Genomic DNA, 18478 nt, shown 5'->3' with positions numbered 1-18478 from the left:
ACTTAATGACTGTGTCAAGCAGATGCAGTTTGGCACTAACTGAAGCTGGCCAGAAAGGAGAAAGCCCCGCTCCGACAGAGGCTCACGCTTTATTATCGTGTGCTGCTGCTTCTGCTGCATCCAGCGCCCTGCGCACCCCGCCTGCAGCAGGACTTGCCGGGCCCCGCAGCCCAGGTAAAGTTGCTGCAGCCACAGGATCCTCCCCTCTCTCAACGCCTGCAAAAAGCAGATGTTCCCTTGCTTTTTGCTCAAGCCCCGGCCCCAGCGCTTCCTGCTCCCTCTCCCGGCTCCGGGCCAGCTGCCTCCCCGCCTCTTGCGGGGGCCGGAGCCGGGGCGGCCCGGGAGGAGGAGCCGCCGCCTCCCCTCTTCCTCCGCCCGTCCCCGCCGGGCGGGTCTGGTGCGTGGCACAGGCTCCAGCAGCCCCGGAGCTTTCTAGAGCCGCTCTCTGCCGGCTCCTTGCGAAGCGGGGCAGCGCCCGGGGCCGTCCCGTAGGCAGCGTCCCCGGTCGGTGTCGGCTCCCGGACCGGGATCCAAGCGGGGAAGTCGCCTCCATGGTGCCCCCGGCGGTGCTGCTGCCCTGGGTGGTGCTGGCGCTGCTCGGGGTGGACGGTGGCAGTGCCTCCAAGCAGGAAGGTAAGGACTGCTCCGGGACGCTGGGTAGGGGACCGATTTCATGGGGAGCTGGTGGCCGGGCTAATGGTGGGGCACCTCTGCAGTTAGTGCTCTTAGTGCTCTTAGTTCTCCAGTCAAGCTCAGAGGCATTGCCCGACCTGGGACCGGTGCCCACTGCAGAGTCTGAGCTGCTGGTTGGCATCCAGAGCCTGCTGCTGAGCTCGGAGGTGCACCCACAGGCTGGTGTGGGTGCTCTCTGCACATGCTTCTGGAGTGCCGCAGTTACCAGACAGGCACACGCCACTTAGTTGTGTGAGAAGAGCCTTGGACAACATTTTGTGCTGGCAAAGTCCCTTGGGCTACATCCCACCAGGGACAGCCCTTCCTGCTTTTGAACTTACACAGTTCAAGAACTAGGTAAAAGAGAACTTTTGATCTGTAGCCTGGTCACGCTGTTACCTGGGATCCAAAATGCTCCTCAACCAACATCATTGTATCCTCACATGTACAGTTGGTACATGCTGTGAAGAGTAATTGGTAGAACAGTGGAGGATTAGGGAAGCTATTGAACATCAACCAAGCTGACAAAGAGGTTCACACACTGTCACTCTGCCAAGATGTTTGAATAATTATCTTTGTCTTCATTAGGGAAGTGGCAATGAAGAAGAAAGCTCATCTTGTTATCTAGAATATTTCCCTTGACACTGAGTGATTCTGTTTTAATTACTTTCACTATGTATATTATTTAATAAAGTTAACATGTATCCTAGGGGTGTTGGAAGGGGAGTTATTTAGCTATACTGGTGTTGCTAAAGCAGTGCTATTTCCACATTTAGGATTCCTATTAGATAAATACAAGTAAGAAATGAGTCTCAGTGTCATCCTGCCTTACACACCCCAATCATCTATGCTTTCAGCAAATTTTTAGAGTACACTGGAGATATAAAATGGGGTGCTGGGATAGACAATCAGGTATGTTTAAGAATAGGGTACTGGAATTAACTGTTTTCTGAACCTGTCACTTCTATCATGGCTCAGAAAAAATGCCCTGCCATATCTGTGCATCTGCTTCCCCAGAGTAATATGAGAATAATGATACCCATCTTCTCCTTTATAAGTTCTTTTAAATTTCTTCAGAAGCTTTAAGCATAGTTACATGCAATTTGTAGTTGAGTTGTTACCTAAAAACTTGGGTAAATGTAAATTTAATTTCATTGAGTTGTGCGCTTGATTTTTCTATTTGATCCTGATAGTAGTGGTATTTTCTTGGACACTAACTTAACAGGAAGCTACACAATAAGATTTCCCAAAGCATAGCCTGGGGATAAATTCATTCCATGTCCTAAAATGCAGCTGCAGCTGTGCTTTTCCTGTTGAGTCAGGACAGAAGTAAATAACTCTGAAATTTGTTGTTAGTGAACTCATCACTGATTTTTACTAACCTCCCTGTAAAAACTCAGAAGTCTACCCAATCATTCCACTGTGATGTTGATATCAAAGTTCCTGACCTAATACTTTGTCTCTACAGAATCCTTGTCATTGCTAGCGCTCAAAGAACTTCACAGAACTGTTAAATGCCCCTTGCTATCTTTTTACAGATGTCAGTGCAGAGGGATTGCAAGATTGGCTCCTTGTTGCAGAGCAGAGCTAACAGTACCGTTCAGCTTCTCTGGTTGCTAGTCCAGCACTTGCTTCATTGAGCCACGCCGTGCTTGTGTTTTGCAGTCATACCATTATTAAATGTATTTCTAACATTTCTAATTGTCAGCATGGCCCAAGGAGTCTTTGAGTCCAGCTTAATAAAATAGGCTCCTGTTTCTAGATATGAAAAGTAAGTGTTATTTGGAAAATAGGAAAGGATAAATCTGCTTTTGGAGGTTTGAAAAACCTCCACGCCATCCATGTGATACTGAAATTAAAGGGGCTTACTGCTCCGTTTCTGGAAATACCTATCAGCTGCACCAGGAAAACCACTGAGAAAGAGAAAAAAGGGTTAAAGGAGTAGGAGCGGAGGCAGCATAGCTCAGCACAGCGCTTCAAATACTGGGCTGAAGGAATGTCTCTTGGGATGGAAAACTCTTGCTACTGCAGAGATTTCTCAGAACAGAAACTGAGCTTATGCGTCTTGGAGTCCTACCCCCGCAGACCAGTAAGGAGAAGGGAATCTGTAACTAGGAATTCAGCTGCGGAGGACAGAAGTCTGTGTGCTGGCAGTTCCTTGCTCCAGTGGGCTCACATGCTACACAGTCAAACCTTTTATGCCTTAGAAATCTGACACCGCTTCCTGTTCATCCACTGGAGCTTTTTGCTCTCTCATCTGGTCCAGCAAACTTTTGGCAATTGTATCAAAGGACGTATAAACAGATTGTTGATTTATCTGATGAGAGATACCTGAGCATTCAGGCTGTAATAATTACATTGCAGTCAGGCTCTTTTCTTTTGTCCTCAGGATATGTTTTCTCTTCTCCTTTCAGGTACCAGAATTTAATGTTTATCTTTACGTTCCTTGCTGGCAAGCCTGCATTTGCCCCCCTCTTCATTGGCAGTATGATCTCCAGTTTCTCAGAAACCAACAGCTCAGAGCTATCTAGTAATGCTGCCATGGTTTTCTGCATGCCATCATATGGCTGGAAACATTAATGGCTTTAACATATTCCCCAAGGAAATGAATATTTTACTCATTTTTCTACACCCTCAGACTAGACAGGGCACAGGGAACTGGAGTGTGCTGAAGGAGCTGAATTAGGAATGCACCTCATAATTTAAAGGCATAATTCTGCCTTTAAAGGTTGCACTTATGCAGAATTCATATTCCTTTGTTTGTCACTCTCTTTGTCTGTCCATTTGCATAAATGTCTAACAAAATGCAATTAAAGCTGACCTTATATAGACTGTTGTCAGTGTCTCCAGTCTGTGTTCTGATGCAGATTTCCTTGGGAGCATCCTCCTTCTTCCTAACTTAACCTTGTTTTTTACTTCTGCTATCTTTGTCAGGTCTATCTAGGACCCCAGCTCTTAGATCCTTCCTCTCTAAGGTCAGACAATGTCAGCTTGGGTACACTGGGAAGATTCAATCTGGTATATCCATTGAAAAAAATCACTGTTCCAGGAGAAGTCTGCTCCAGCCAAGAAAGCATCCTTTCAGGTTTTCCTGGTATTTTCTGATGTTAAAATCAGATGGTCAGGATTCACATTTAAACACTGTTGCCAGAGCCTATACAAATTCCTATTTAAGTAAAAGTATTAAGATGAAGTATAGCATTTAACACTACAGTGAAGAAGCCAGGGCCTCCACATAAAAATCTTATTCCAGTGATAGTCTAGAGAAACTTTCGAAAGAGAACTTCAGGATTTAGCTTTGCCATTTCTAAGGGACTGAAAATGAAAAGCAGTTTAGGAGAATGTAAATGAAAGCGATGGTTTTCCCTACACCCAGTCAATGCTGAATGACAGAAAAGCAACTCTTCGGGGAACAGAATGCCAGTTGCATTAAATTGGCGACTTCCAAGTGGGCATTTTGTAGTAGTTCTATTTTTCATCTTCAAGTTTAATTTCCTTCAAACTGTCTGTGAGAGAAGAGAATGGTAGCTTTCAATAGGAGGGCAAGAAAAAAAACATTCAGTAAATTGTATTTTCTTTTTTCAGCTTATAACTCAGGCAACTAAATTGTATCTTTTTACAGTCTACCATTTTATACCCCGGACCAAGTTCTAATCTCAGCTGTGCAAATGCAAAGGCAAAGGAACAGTTTTGCTTGCACTGCAGCTAGTTTGGGGTTGTTCAATCAAATGCTGACATTTCTGGGCACCTTTGCCATGTTCTGTCCCCTACCACAGTTTGTTCCTCCAGTAAAACAATAGCTATGTCCATGCTTTCTTTTTTTTTTTTTTTTTTTTTTCTCTCTATGAGTCTCTGAGGAGTTGCTGCCAATAAAATGCAGGTAGAAAATAAGTAGGGTTTGAAGCTGGTTTTCTTTCTGACAAACACCTATAGTGCTTAACATCGTACAGGGTAGAGATAATTGGGTGAGGTGTAAGCAAACTGTGTGCTTCTCAGTGGGATATGGAAACTCCACAGCTAGACTACCTCCTGTGCCTGTTTTAAAATGAAACTGGACAGCTGTCCATTTTATATGCAGCAGTCATAACCTGTGTCCATCAACAGCAGTGACTGAGCATAAATTGGAACTCCTGGATTCTATTGCTGGATTCATGACCAACTAAGAGCATGATACTGAGAAAGTCCAGGGGTTGGATTTTATTCCTAATGACTTTACTTTGTCAAATCTGTCAAATACTTTTAAGATGAATGATCCCTACCTTGGTTCAATGTCTTGAGAGTAAAGCCTCTTCATTAGTTGTGGAACAGCAGAGTTTGCAACAAGGCAAGTTGATCATGTGTCTCTTGTGTTTTCTCCTGTTTGCAGAAAACCTGCTGGTTCTTACTGTTGCCACCAAGCAGACTGAGGGATTCCGACGCTTTAGAAGATCAGCCCAATTCTTCAACTACAAAGTCCAGGTGACGACTAGCAGTCTCAGTGATGGTTGGTCAAAGGGAATTTTGAAATGGGCGCTCCTAAGAGTACAGAATAGATAAGACTCACCCACAGAATGATTAAACAGAATCTTAAGGGTCTTAAGAATCTTAGAATGAATGGGACGTGCCCATTCAGCCAGCTGAAAAATACTGTGACTGAGGGCATTTCTGCAGTAGTCTTTCTTATTCCATCCCAAGTGCTGGCTTGAGATGAGTTCCATAACTCCTGCTCAGGGGAGTCCCATGGCACTTTTCCGTTACTTTGAAACATACAGTACAGATTAGGATGCTCCAGTCCCTGATGCTGTAAGTGCTTTGTTACTGTGCTAAGTGTTGCTCTGACTGTCCATCCCAGAGAGCAGCTTGAAGGCTGGCATACATGTATATGCATAATTTTCCTGTCTAGATACTCTTTGATTTGCACTGGGAGTTAACAGGGGTAGTGAGGCTGTGCATTCTGGTTCTTTCCTGTGAGACTTGCTGGGAAAACGATCTGTTCAGTAGACCCTCTGCCTGTCATCTTTTAGGTACTTGGACTTGATGAGGAATGGAAGGGTGGAGATGACAAGAAGCCAGCTGGAGGTGGGCAGAAGGTCCGTCTCTTGAAGAAAGCTTTGAAGCAATATGCAGATGATGCAGACTTGATCATCCTTTTCATAGAAAGGTAATGAATTGGAAAGGATTTGTCATGGACTGAATCAGAAAGTTGTTTGGAAAGATTCTTATTAAGAAGAAATTAACTGTGAGATGGATTCCTTCTGGGAGGTGTGTACAGACCTGTGTTTTTTCCCCCTGAATTCCTTGCAGTAACTTGAGAGTTGCTCAGAGCTGCATCCGTGGCAGTTGGGAAGCTCTGACCAGAATGGGCTAATTCCAGCTCTTATATAATACAAAAGTTGATAGCGTTGTACCTGTTTTTGCCAGCCTGGAATTTGGCTGCTCCTATCTCCAGAGAATGAGCAGGCAATTTCTGTGGACCCAGGCAGGCCTTCCTTAGTGGAATTATTTTTTCATAAGGTGAGGCAGGCAGCAACACAATCCTGAGAGCCAAGAAATAGTCTGCCAGAAATATATGGAGAGGGAGAAGGATGGTTCCGAGTCTCAATGTCTTTTCCTGTGCCCAGCAACAGGCAGGGCTGGGATACTGGTATTGTCTCTAGCTCTCATGGCAGGGAGATCTTCTTTTGCAGCTCTGAGTGTCTACGTGCATTTAGAGGTTGGGAATGATTCATCTCTGGAATGAACAACTTTTTACTCACCACAAGCGGGTCTGTAGTATGCAAATCCTCTTGGAAAAAATGCAAGTCTCATTCTGGGGGTGTTGCTTGGGAATTAGTTCCACCCAGTACTGAAGAGACAGCGGCTGGAGAGACTATAGAGACTATTTTCTAGTATAGATCCCTCATGAAGATTTGCACTCTATGGAGAGTGGCAGGATGCCAGAACATTTGAACGGCATGACCTATGGGTTTGTTTAGTTTAGAAAGGAGCATGGGTATAAAGGAATGGCAGAGTAAGTCTTAATGAGTGAGGACACCAGGGCTTCACAGCTGCAAAGCAGGGAAAAGAAGAAAAGATCAGCATGTTTTGCAGCTTGGAAGTTTTGGTTTTACTATCAGTGAAAACTTTGTAGAAGTGAGAATGGACCTAAGTTACCCCAAGACATTGTAGAATCGTCTGCAGTGGAAAGTAACATCTTCCACTCCATGAATAAGACTTCACTTTAATTGGCTGTATTTAAGACAAAAAATACTGCAAATAATACTGTGAAGCAGAACTGAAAGAAGGGGATTCCTAACAAATGAGCTGTTTCTATAAGCTTTTTGTGCTGACACGTTTTTCTGACTCCATTCCTTCCTGTCCTGTTTTTGTTTGTCTTTTACTCTAGCTATGATGTACTCTTTGCTTCGGGCCCCACAGAACTGTTGAAGAAGTTCAAACAAGCCAAGAGCAAGGTGGTGTTCTCAGCAGAGAACTACATCTATCCTGACAGAAAGCTGGAAGCCAAGTACCCTCAGGTGCGAGATGGAAAGCGCTTCCTGGGTTCTGGAGGTAAGAAGCAGAACCTTCTTTCAGCTGAGAACCACTCTTAGCTTTGTCCTCGTATTATAAGGCCTTTGGGAGAAGTATCAAGGAATCAAGTGTGGAAAGCATCTCTGTAGAACATAGTGAGAACTGAAATCTGGGGAAAAACTGTCCATAATGGAAAGAGTAACAGTGCTGCTGTCTTTTACCTGAAGAAGGAGATATAGCTATGAATTACAGCTAAAGGATAGGAGCCCCCTCCCTATCCCTTCTTTTCTGTGAGTCCTATTATTCAGGGAATGAATATCTGAACTTTTCTGTTCAATCTTGGTGTAATTCCACCTAAGAAGGGTGGTCTATACATGCTTTTACAGAAAGCTGGTGTATCTCTGCTGCACTATAGGGTGGAATGAAACTTTGTGTGTGACAAAAAGGGAGAGTATTGGTATATAGGAGTATTTAACGTTTTCTGTTTATCTGGGTTGAAATACCTCTTTGTCCTTATTCCTGCAGGCTTTATAGGTTATGCGCCAAACCTGAAAAAACTTGTAGAGGAGTGGAAAGGACGGGACGATGACAGTGACCAGCTCTTCTACACAAATGTCTTTTTGGATCCAGAAAAAAGAGTACGTGTAGCTAGATTTTGGGATTAGGAAGAGTTGTCTGAGAAGCATCACAGTTAAGCCTTCTCTGTGCAGTATCCCTGTTGACTATAAAAGAAGTTAATCAGATATATTTGGCCCCAGAATTACTGCTCTGGAATTCTTACATGGGTAATAGTGTGTTCTGTTATCTGTTTACCTTGTGAAAGTTTGCATTATAGCAACTACACCTTTGTTCTGTTATTAGCAGATTTTATCTTTCAGCTTACAATGTGACTGGGAAGATAGGTGTCTTAAAATAATTCTTACTGGTAACACATACCAATAGCTCTGTGTGCTGATATTTAAAGCTATTGAATGTGGCAGAACTAACCAGCCTTCTCCCAGGGGATGTGAAACCCAAACTTTAAGCGTGTATCTTCCCTGTGCAGCTCTCACTTAGAGATATCCAACTTAGCACTAAAGTACATTGTAGGTACAAGTGCAGATAAGGCCTGAGCAGATCTGAGGGGATGAAAAGAACAAAGGTTCCCAGTCTTGCAGCCACTACTGGAGCAAAGAGGCTACCACTGCCTTCAGCAAACACCTCCAGATCCTGACTGACAAAATCTGCATTAGCCTATGCAGCATGCCACACAACATCACACAGAAGCTTGGAATGGGCCGTGGCTGTATCGCTGTCATTCCAAATTAGCCACGGCTATTTGCCATGGCCAAATCATCCACCCCGCAGGGTGACTCTGCTTCTGTTGTGCCTGCCCAGCTCTGCATTAGGCAGTGCAGTCTGTCCTTGAGGGACGTCACAAATGAATGGGGATTAAGAAGTGAAACTGTAACAGTAGAAGTCAGGAGGAATTATGAGAAACAGGAAAGTGCTTTCAGATCAATTAGAGGAGTTGTGCTTTTTTATATCCCCAAATCTGAGTATGGCTCATGACATTTTAACATAAACAGTTCCTTTAATGTTCTCATCTGCAGTTCTGGCCCTATGCCACACAAAGGCTGAGTAATTCTACTAACTTGGCATTCAGACAGTGGATGTTAGCACCCCGCTGTCCTTTCCAGTAATCAATCTTAATAGATGCCTGGAGGGTCACTGAAATCTGTTAAGTCAGAACTGGATTTTAGTCTGACAAAAATCTAGTCCAAGCGTGACTTGTAGCAGGAAATATAAGCAACAATTGCTCCAGCTGGCCTTACACCCTTACTATGTTCTGGTTTGATGCTGGTACCTGAGCCCTTACCTGGGATGACACTAGCCCTGTGGACAGGGCTGTACTTCATTAATATGTTGCATGTTATAATTGGTACACACAGATCAATATTTAAAACGTTCATTCATATGGTTTTGCCTAATATAATACGTTGAAATTGTTTTAGAAAATGGTGGCTTTTCCCAGAATCAGGTGAAAATGAGGAAGATCTAGGAGTGTTTCAGGCTTCAGAGCCTGGAGATTGTGTAAATGATTATAGGAATATGATATATCTTTATTCAGCATAGAGTCTTTCACATGCGAAGAATGGATGCTTGCTTGTATTCTAATTAAGATTATTTATTTCATTCTTTTAAAGGAAAATATCAACATCAGTCTAGATCATAGAAGCCGGATCTTCCAAAACCTAAATGGAGCATTAGGTGAGATGGCAGAAGGAAGCCAGTTTCTCCTTGGAATGCAACAGCATGCTCACACCAGAAATAAAGTTGTGCTGTGGCTGAAGGGATTAAATTTCAGAAATTCCTGTCCTTGTAGAACAAGCTCCAGCAAAAAGCCTCTGCCAGAGTTCTGGGATTTGTTTGCAATTCCACTGTGACCAACTAGGTTCACATTGCAATTCCCTTTTCACTTGGGGGAATGCAGGTCAGGTTTTCCATCTTACATCTCCTTGCCACTTTGATCTCCAAGCATGTCAGATTGTATTAGCCTTAGGGATTGAAACTGGGAGGCACTTCACTGCAAGTAATAACACATAACACTGCCTAGGGCTTGCCTTGTCTTTCCGCTTCAGAACAGTGTCTGGAATGCCATAGGAGGTGAGATGCAGCCAGACACTGCCTGGAGCACTCGCTGACCCATACCAGGCTTCTGACCAGCTGATTGATTGATTTTTCCTTGCTAAATTGATTCACTTACTCCTGATATTAGTGCCTGATGTTTTCAGTCTTGCACCAGTCCATCTTTGTTTCAGTCAGGTAAAAATTGAAAATGGTGATGTAGCTTTTTTGTTCCTATGCTCTTTATAACAATGAAAGACTGGAGCTTGGATCTGTACTACTCTGTTTTCCAAAGGATTATCCAGATCCATGCATTTGTCTTTCAACAATTGTTCAGTAGAAATGGGGCAATGTGCTGCTAATTTGTAGTAGTGGCCTTCCTCTGATAACATGATGGCAATGTCATTTCCAGATGAGGTGGTTCTGAAGTTTGAAAACGCACGAGTGAGAGCAAGGAACTTGTTATATGACACTCTGCCTGTGGTGATTCATGGAAATGGACCCACCAAGGTAAGAGGGCATCCTGAGAGAAACGGTTGATACACATTTGTTGCAAAGTAATCCTTTAGATTTGAACGTATCAGGTTATTGCCTTCCCTTATACTGACTTTCCCTGTCTACATTTACACTGAGACACAGTAAGTGTCCCAGGTCCATAGCAGCAAGGTGGCTCTGGTTCAAAGATGAGTGTGTAGTTAGACCCTCAGACTGTAGGGCTTTACAGATTTATTAGTCCAAGGAGAACATAAATGAAATACTGTTGAAATATGATCTTACACTGGGGAGTGATAGAGGCAAAGATAGTCCTCTGCCCTGTAACGCATAACGTGGCAAGTTCCCTTTTGCAGCTGCAGCTGAACTACCTGGGAAACTACATTCCTCAAATATGGACATTTGAGACTGGCTGCACTGTGTGTGATGAAGGTCTGCGAAGCCTAACAGGTATTAAGGTAAGGCTGATGTCTATTCCAAGCTCTCAAGACAGGTGTTAAAGTTACCGTGGGATCTTAGGTGTCTGATGAGCTAATGCTTCTCTTCTCATTGAATATAGGATGAGGCACTGCCAATGATTCTGATTGGCATTTTCATTGAGCAGCCCACTCCGTTCCTCTCCCAGTTTTTCTCACGGCTTCGTAAACTTCATTACCCAAAGCAACGAATCCAACTCTTCATTCACAACCATGTAAGTAAAGTTGGCCTGGGATGATCTGCTGGGAAAATGTATACCTCCTCCTGTACTCTAATTGCCTTTGGCAGTCTCCTCAAAGCTTTCAGGCTTTATAATCCCAATACTCATCTGCAATGGGACCTATACAACAGCTGCATTCAGCTGTAAAGATGTGGAAGTGGCAAGAGCTGTTGCTTGTCTGGTTTTGGCATTCTCAAGAACAGGAGGCTGAGCGGCCTGGGATGAATTCAGCTCACCTGTTTCTCCTTATTTTTCCTGTGGCATAGGAGGAACATCACTCGATGCAGGTGGACTCTTTTGTTAAGGAGCATGGCAAAGAATATCTCGCCATCAAAGTGATCGGACCAGATGATGAGATGGAGAATGCTGAGGCGCGTAACTTGGGCATGTAAGTGAAGAGGCCAGACATGATAGCTAGCAGAGTCAGCCTGTGTCCAAGCTAAGGCAGTCTTTTTTTTTCTGATGATCATCACGGTCAAGCGGATTTTTTTTCCCTTCAGTCACTCTCAATTTTCCTAATGTTAATTCTCCATGCCCATTATACATTGGGGAAAAAATCAGTCCTATTCCTTCAATTTCAGAAACCAAATTCTCACTGATTGTTTGCTCCATTAGGATAATAGCCCTCTACCTCCCACCCTCAATAGTCTGTATGCCCAGTCCTACATCACAAAGAATGTACATCCATATTTCCAAAGAAAAAGAGTGTAGTAAAGCTGAGAGTTAGTGGCAGAATTGTTATCTGTGATCAGAAGGTGTGAGTTTGAGCTCAGGTCTGGAATTGAGCCAACTGTAAGTGGGAACTTTCTCAGTCTGTGTCGGGGGAACAGTTTAGTACATGTGATACACACATCTCAGCATGTGCTGTTGGCTGCTGAAACTGATGTGCTTTACTCAGCTAGCCCTGTGGATTGTTACAGTAAATTAACTTTTCTAACACTCAGCGGAAGACTCTTAGACTACTAGGTGAGAGAATTCAACCTTGTGTAGTGAAAGATGACCTTGTCCATGGCAGGCTGGTTGGAATTAGATGATCTAAGGTCCCTTCCAATCCAAACAATTCTATGATTCTATGAATTCCTGCCGTTCTGTCCCTTGTCTAACTGTTCCAGGAGGATTTTGATGTGACTTTTCTTGTTCTCTGGCTATAGGGATTTGTGCAGAAAGGATCCTGACTGTGACTATTATTTTAGCCTGGATGCTGAAATAGTTCTGAAGAACACAGAGACTCTAAGGATCCTCATTGAACAGAATAAGTAAGTTCTCGGGGCTGAGCAGTCATTACTGGCCATCTTTCACACAGGGAATATAGTGAGCTCTTTTACCAATGAGATGAGTAAGGCAGTAGCTGGACTTTGTTGGGGGTGGAATGTTACATGAATGCCTCTTATTTGGTCCCATTTTACTGTAGTTGGAATCCCTGAATTTTAGGCAATGGATGTAAATCATCTGTAATTTTGCCTTTATATAGTCACTAGAACAAACTGGATTCTAAGAGACCTGCTTCTGGATGCAGTTAGGGATGAGATTGTAACCACATTTGCCCTTGCATATGTGGAATTTTATTTCAACATAGTTAACGGAAGCAGCAAGGGATAGAGAATCTGCCTCTTATGATTGCCTGCTTTGTAAATCTTTCCCTTTACTTCCTGTGGTAACATCCCTTTTCTTTTGTGCTCACAGACTGGTGATTGCCCCACTGGTAAGTCGACATGAGAAGCTGTGGTCAAATTTCTGGGGAGCACTGAGCCCTGATGGATACTATGCCCGCTCAGAAGATTATGTGGATATTGTTCAAAGGCGGAGGGTGTGAGTACACAGGAGAGTTTCTTATTGATGCAATCCCTCAAATACAAAGCTGCATATTATCATCAAAGCAACTAATGTCTAAGAACCAGAGCATGCAGTTGTCTTTGGGTATAGAAAAGGCAAACAAGTCTGTTCTCATAGTTGGAAGTTGCTCTATGTTCTTCCCTGAGCAGAGACCATAATGCACTTCAGGCACTTTATTGTGATCAGAGTAAGTTGTTGAGAGTCCCGACTATGCTGAAATCACTTCATCTTAGTTGTGTCAGGTTTTCCCATGAATTATAGTTGGTGTGATCCATAAAATCCCATAAGGAGCTGTGTAATCTTTATCTGATAGTCTTCATAAAACACCAGGTGACCATGGAATGGAATACTCACAAAATATAATTGTTGGTTTATTCGTATTCTTGAGTGGCCTTTCTGGGGGGCAGTAAATGCTGGAAATCAGCTTATGCCCTTTCGGCTGGTTCATTTTTTTAAAATCAGTAGAAAAGAAAAAGCTGATCTCTCTGGGAAGAGATTCAAGCCATTAACTGTGTCCCTAGCAGAAGTACACAGTATCAATTAATTGCTTTCACAGTGCCCTGGCATTTGTATTCCTTCTCTGGGCAATATAAATGATTTTTCCTGGAATGACAATTCCTGCTGGTATGGTTTCTCCTTACTGTTCTGAGTTGGCTCATTTAAGACAAGCCTGGCTGATAGAGCAGTGCTGCCTGCCATCCCACCAAGTCTAGCATTTTCTGTACTACTGCTATTTCAAGTCTTACTCTTCTACCCCTGTGTTTCAGTGGGCTTTGGAATGTTCCCTACATCAGCAGTGTTTACATGGTTAAAGCTAGCACTCTGCGATCAGAGCTTGACCAGGGAGATCTCTTCCACAGTGGCAAGCTGGATGCTGACATGGCTTTCTGCCACAACGTCCGGAATCAGGTCAGTTGAGCAGAGAGAGGCTGGCAGGGGAGAACTGCATGCCAGCGTGGAGGTGACAAGATTAAGTGGTTTCAAGGCATTCAGCTCTGTTGGAGTATCAGGCAGGATGAATTGGCATCACTCAATCCTGTGCAGGCTTGGAACAGTGTAGGATTTCTGTCTTGCTGTGAAACCACCCAGAGCCAGGGACCGATAAATGGAGATAACATATTTGTTCTTGGGCCTATTCAGGACTGTTCTAAAAGGGTACAACTGGGTAAGAAGGAAGAACCTAATCTTACAGCAGCTGTTCTGTTCTGTTTCCAACCTCAGCTGATGATAGGCACAGAATTACTGGCTCTTGCTATAACTTCAAAATTTCTGATATCCAGGGTAGAAATTAAAGTAAAAGTCCACAGGAGAAAGAATGAATAGATGAACCATTTGGGAAGGGCCATCATCACTGGAAAGCTGTCTAGTGCTTTTATTTCACAGTTGCTCACAGAAATATGAGGCCTGGAAACAAAGTTTGATCGTTTCTTTCTGTCCTGCAGGGAGTCTTTATGTACTTGACAAATCGACATCAGTTCGGACACATACTGTCCTTGGAGAATTATCAAACAGATCACCTCCACAATGACCTCTGGCAAATATTCAGCAACCCTGAGGTGAGATAACCTACATGCTCTGCAGGCTTAGCAGGCTATGTGGGGTGTGAAGGTTTGATGACCAATTTCACCAACAAGGAAGGTCCAGGCTCTGTTATACAATATCTCAGCTGGGATCAGGAATTTAGTCACAGAATATAAAGAGAGGCTGTTTGATTCATAGCATTTGGATTTTCAAAACGTGTGAAATACTGCAGTACCCTTGCTTTTCATTGCATCTCTAACAAGACCCTGCAGAAATGACTGGTTTGCTTATCTTTTAATTGCAGGACTGGAGAGAAAAGTACATCCATGAAAACTATACAGCAGCTCTGAAAGGGAAATTGGTAGAAATGGTAAGAAAACATTGCTTTTATCCATCAAAATGGGATATTAGCATCAGGATAACACTTGTATTACCACTGTTGTAATTCTCAGGAACGAGCAGTTCAGCAAGACCTTGCAGTCTTTCAAATGACACATGACCTTGAAAGTATTTTTAGAGCAAAATTGTTATTCTAGAAGTACATCTCTAGCTCTCCTAACTGGAAGTAGGGCACACAAATCAGAAGACAAACTTCTATCCTTGATATTTTAGTTACTTTCCACTTAATCTGACCCTATCTACAGTCAGTTTAGTCTCATTCCTTTTGCCTAAAGCACCTGCCCTTGTTTTTCTGCTGTTCTCACCTGTCCACATTCTGCAGCCCTGCCCAGATGTTTACTGGTTCCCTATATTCACTGACACTGCCTGTGATGAGCTGGTGGAAGAAATGGAACATTATGGCAAGTGGTCCACGGGTGACAATACGGTAAGATAAAGAAAGAGCTCTTTGATTTCAAGGTGACACCATTTTCCATGTGTACTTGGTGACAATAGTGCCTCGTTTAGAAAGACATTAGGACCTGCAGTTAAGCCAGGAAACTGGATGCAACACTCTTATTTTCCTCCTGATTTACTTAATGATTTTGCCCATGTTCTTAAATGTAAATTATTTTTTCTGAGTTTTACTATCTGCTGAAGCTATCTGCCCTTTTGATGGTAATGCTGTTTACATTGGGGTTTATTTGTTGTTTGACATAAGGTTTCCATCCTGAAAATCCCAATAAATAAACCTCGTATGTAATTATCAGAAACAAGTGCTTTTCATTCTTGGAAGTCCAAGGTGCCCATCCTCATGGGTATTTTCATGATTCATTTTCAGGACAGTAGAATACAAGGAGGCTATGAAAATGTCCCAACTATTGATATCCACATGAACCAAATAGGCTTTGAAAGAGAATGGTACAAGTTCCTTCTGGACTATATTGCACCCATCACGGAGAAACTGTACCCAGGATACTATACCAAGGTAGGTATACCTTGGCATGGAAACACACAGTCAGCTCAGCATCTGCTACAGTCACAACTGCGTGAAAAGACTACAAGAATCCTTTAGCAACATGCATACTGTTTCCCAGTGTGGAGAACTGATCATGGTCTGTGACTTGACTATATGTATCAGGAAATACACAATTTCCCAATAACCTTCTCCTGCCTTAATGTTGTTTTTCCCTCTTAGCAGTGAGATGCAATTTAAAAATGGCAACCTGTCCTGCAGCTCAGTAGCCATGGACTGCTATAGCCCTGTACCTGATGTGCACTGTGTTCTTCTCTCTTGCAGACTCAGTTTGAGCTAGCCTTTGTAGTCCGCTACAAACCCGATGAGCAGCCCTCTCTAATGCCCCATCACGACGCTTCCACCTTTACCATTAACATTGCTCTGAACCGAGTTGGAATAGACTATGAGGTAAGTGTTGGCCAGTATGGCAGGAATGAAGTACAGGCTCTCAGGCAATCCAGGCGGAAGAAAACCCTTTCCTTATCCATATCTGGCTTCTCCACACTAAAAATTGCAATTAATGACTAGGTTAGGTTAGAAGATTTTTGAGAACATTACAACCATTAGATTCCCCAACCACTTTTTCACACTTCTAGAAGCGTTGCCAAGAGAAGGCAATAGACCCATTCCCTGAGGTGCTTGTACCAAGCTGACGTGTTTCTTGGTCTGTTTCTCTCAGGGAGGAGGCTGTCGGTTCCTGCGCTACAACTGCTCAATTCGAGCTCCACGGAAAGGGTGGACCCTTATGCATCCAGGACGCCTGACCCACTATCATGAAGGCCTTCCAACCACCAAAGGAACCCGTTATATTGCAGTGTCCTTTCTTGACCCCTAGAGCCATGCTTCCAAGGAAGGACCCTTCCCTGGCCCCGCTCACTGCTGACTTTGAGTGGAAACAGGGAACGCTGCTGAGAGTCTCTAAGGCATTGATCAAAGCTATGTGGATACTGATTTTTAATGATATTTTAAGACTCCACTACTGGAAGATCTCCCTCTCTGATACTGCAGGCAATATCTAGGAATGTTGCTGTAGAATTGGAAGGAGATTTTGTGCCTTCATTTCTGATTCTGGTCCTCATCCGCTGTTTCTTGGAAATGCGATTTACTTGAACCTTCACTGCTTGGTTAGTTTTACAGAAATGCTTTCTTGGACTGGAAATCCAGCTTTTTGGAGGCAAGTCACAAGCTCTCTCTCTCCAAGTAGTTGGAAGCCCTTTTCTATCTACAGCATATACAGGACTGGACATTGGAATAGCATCCAGAAATGATTTTCTAAACACAAACAATCAGGGAGCTGGCTCCAAGAGTCAAAACAGTTAAATGTCATACCAGATGAAACTCAGTAGTAAGAGCCTGAAGTTCATCTGATTCCTTACCTCTTTGCAGTCTTGGGAAACGTATCACAAAGTTCAAAGCAGCAGCAGTGGCAATATAGGTGCTTCCTGTTAGCTAAAGGAAGGTCCGCTAATGATTCTTTACCTCTGGGATTAGTCTGAAGACATAAAAAATAGCCTCCTTATCTTGCATTACTGCAGTTTAAAGGGAGCGTGTATATCCAGACAAATTCAGAACATGTCAATATGTGCAGATTAAATATAAGAAAGGGAAGGCTGGCAACAACTAGATCAGCGAGGAGGGCTTCATTGCTGAATTAGCTAAGCTCTATTCCATGTTAAGATTTTCAAGAGCTCTTAATCATGGGGTAACAATCCTGAGGCCTCACTGGTCTTTGATGGCCTCAGTGATTATTTGGATAATTTTCTTTGCATCTAGCTAGAATGGGCCATCACTATAAAAGAACTATTTTCTGGTACGTAGAGGAAATCATTATTCAGTATTCCTATTAATTTGAGATTCCAAGCCAAAGTACTCCACTGCAGACACTTCTCCAGTGGGGCTGAGACTGAAAGAAATGAGTGGTTGGAAAGTGCTAAGATAGTGTGGTGAACCAACAGGTGTAAAAATCTGCCTAGGATAGGTTGTAGGAGCAAATAGGGAGAAACCTTTCTGCTGTTACCCGTGAGATACCTGCTCTGCTTTTTAGACACCTATATTCTCTCAGTCTGCCAGACTAGAATGTTTCACAAGCAGTAAATTCACATCAGAATTGTCCTTAGAAAAATACTAATCTTCTGTGTGTCCCCAGCCTCTGCTATCTAATTTTCAGGTGTAGAGCCATGTCATCTAGGACGGGACCTACAGATGCAGGCAGGATAGCTTTAGTCACGTACATTTTGGCAGAGAACTCACTCTCTACAGTTTGAGTGGACCTGCAGAAGGTACAAAAGGTCCTTTCCCACAGTTTCCATGGGCTGTTTATGTCTGTTTCAGTGCTACACACTCACACAAGCGGAAGGGAGAAAAAAGCGCCGGACAATCACCTTGAAGAGTAAAACGGTCAAAATGTGCTAACTGAAATCCGTAACAAATGACCCAATGTTGCCAAATAAAGGGACTTTACAGGCCAATCATTGAGATGTCGAGTAGGTGTATGTATTTATTTAGCAGGGTTGTTTTTTTTCCCCCCACTTATTTTATCGCGTTTTCCTCTGCCCGGTTCTGTGATTGGAACGAATTAGGAGCCTGTGCGCTCTGGTGTTTCACACAGGGTGTACAATTTCAACCAGGGGAACTCGCATTAAACCATTACAACACGCTGGCGTCTCCCCGTGCTTTTCATTCCCTCAGGGGACGCAGAGCGAGCCCGCCCGCCTGCACCTCAGGCGAGGCCCGTGGGGGGAGCCGCGCCTCCAGCCTACACCTCCCGTCAC

At 43.4% G+C, this 18478-nt stretch overlaps 1 protein-coding gene across 1 annotated transcript; it reads left to right on the top strand.

The window, feature by feature from the left end:
- Positions 1-404: 404 nt before the first annotated feature.
- On the top strand, positions 405-18364 carry PLOD1 (procollagen-lysine,2-oxoglutarate 5-dioxygenase 1). The gene is made up of 19 exons (XM_032201407.1): positions 405-633; positions 5039-5130; positions 5676-5812; positions 7037-7200; positions 7687-7799; positions 9348-9411; positions 10181-10278; positions 10617-10718; positions 10820-10951; positions 11224-11345; positions 12109-12213; positions 12641-12766; positions 13558-13699; positions 14233-14346; positions 14616-14681; positions 15033-15137; positions 15531-15677; positions 15990-16115; positions 16387-18364. Exons 1-19 carry the CDS (start codon positions 552-554, stop codon positions 16540-16542), a joined length of 2193 nt encoding a protein of 730 aa, XP_032057298.1. The 5' UTR covers positions 405-551; the 3' UTR covers positions 16543-18364.
- Positions 18365-18478: the final 114 nt, after the last annotated feature.

Source organism: Aythya fuligula, chromosome 21, assembly GCF_009819795.1.
Source record: "Aythya fuligula isolate bAytFul2 chromosome 21, bAytFul2.pri, whole genome shotgun sequence".
In the NCBI taxonomy this organism is placed as follows: domain Eukaryota; kingdom Metazoa; phylum Chordata; class Aves; order Anseriformes; family Anatidae; genus Aythya; species Aythya fuligula.
The sequence above is the reverse complement of the archived record's forward strand: the minus strand, read 5'-3'. Positions and strand labels throughout refer to the sequence as shown.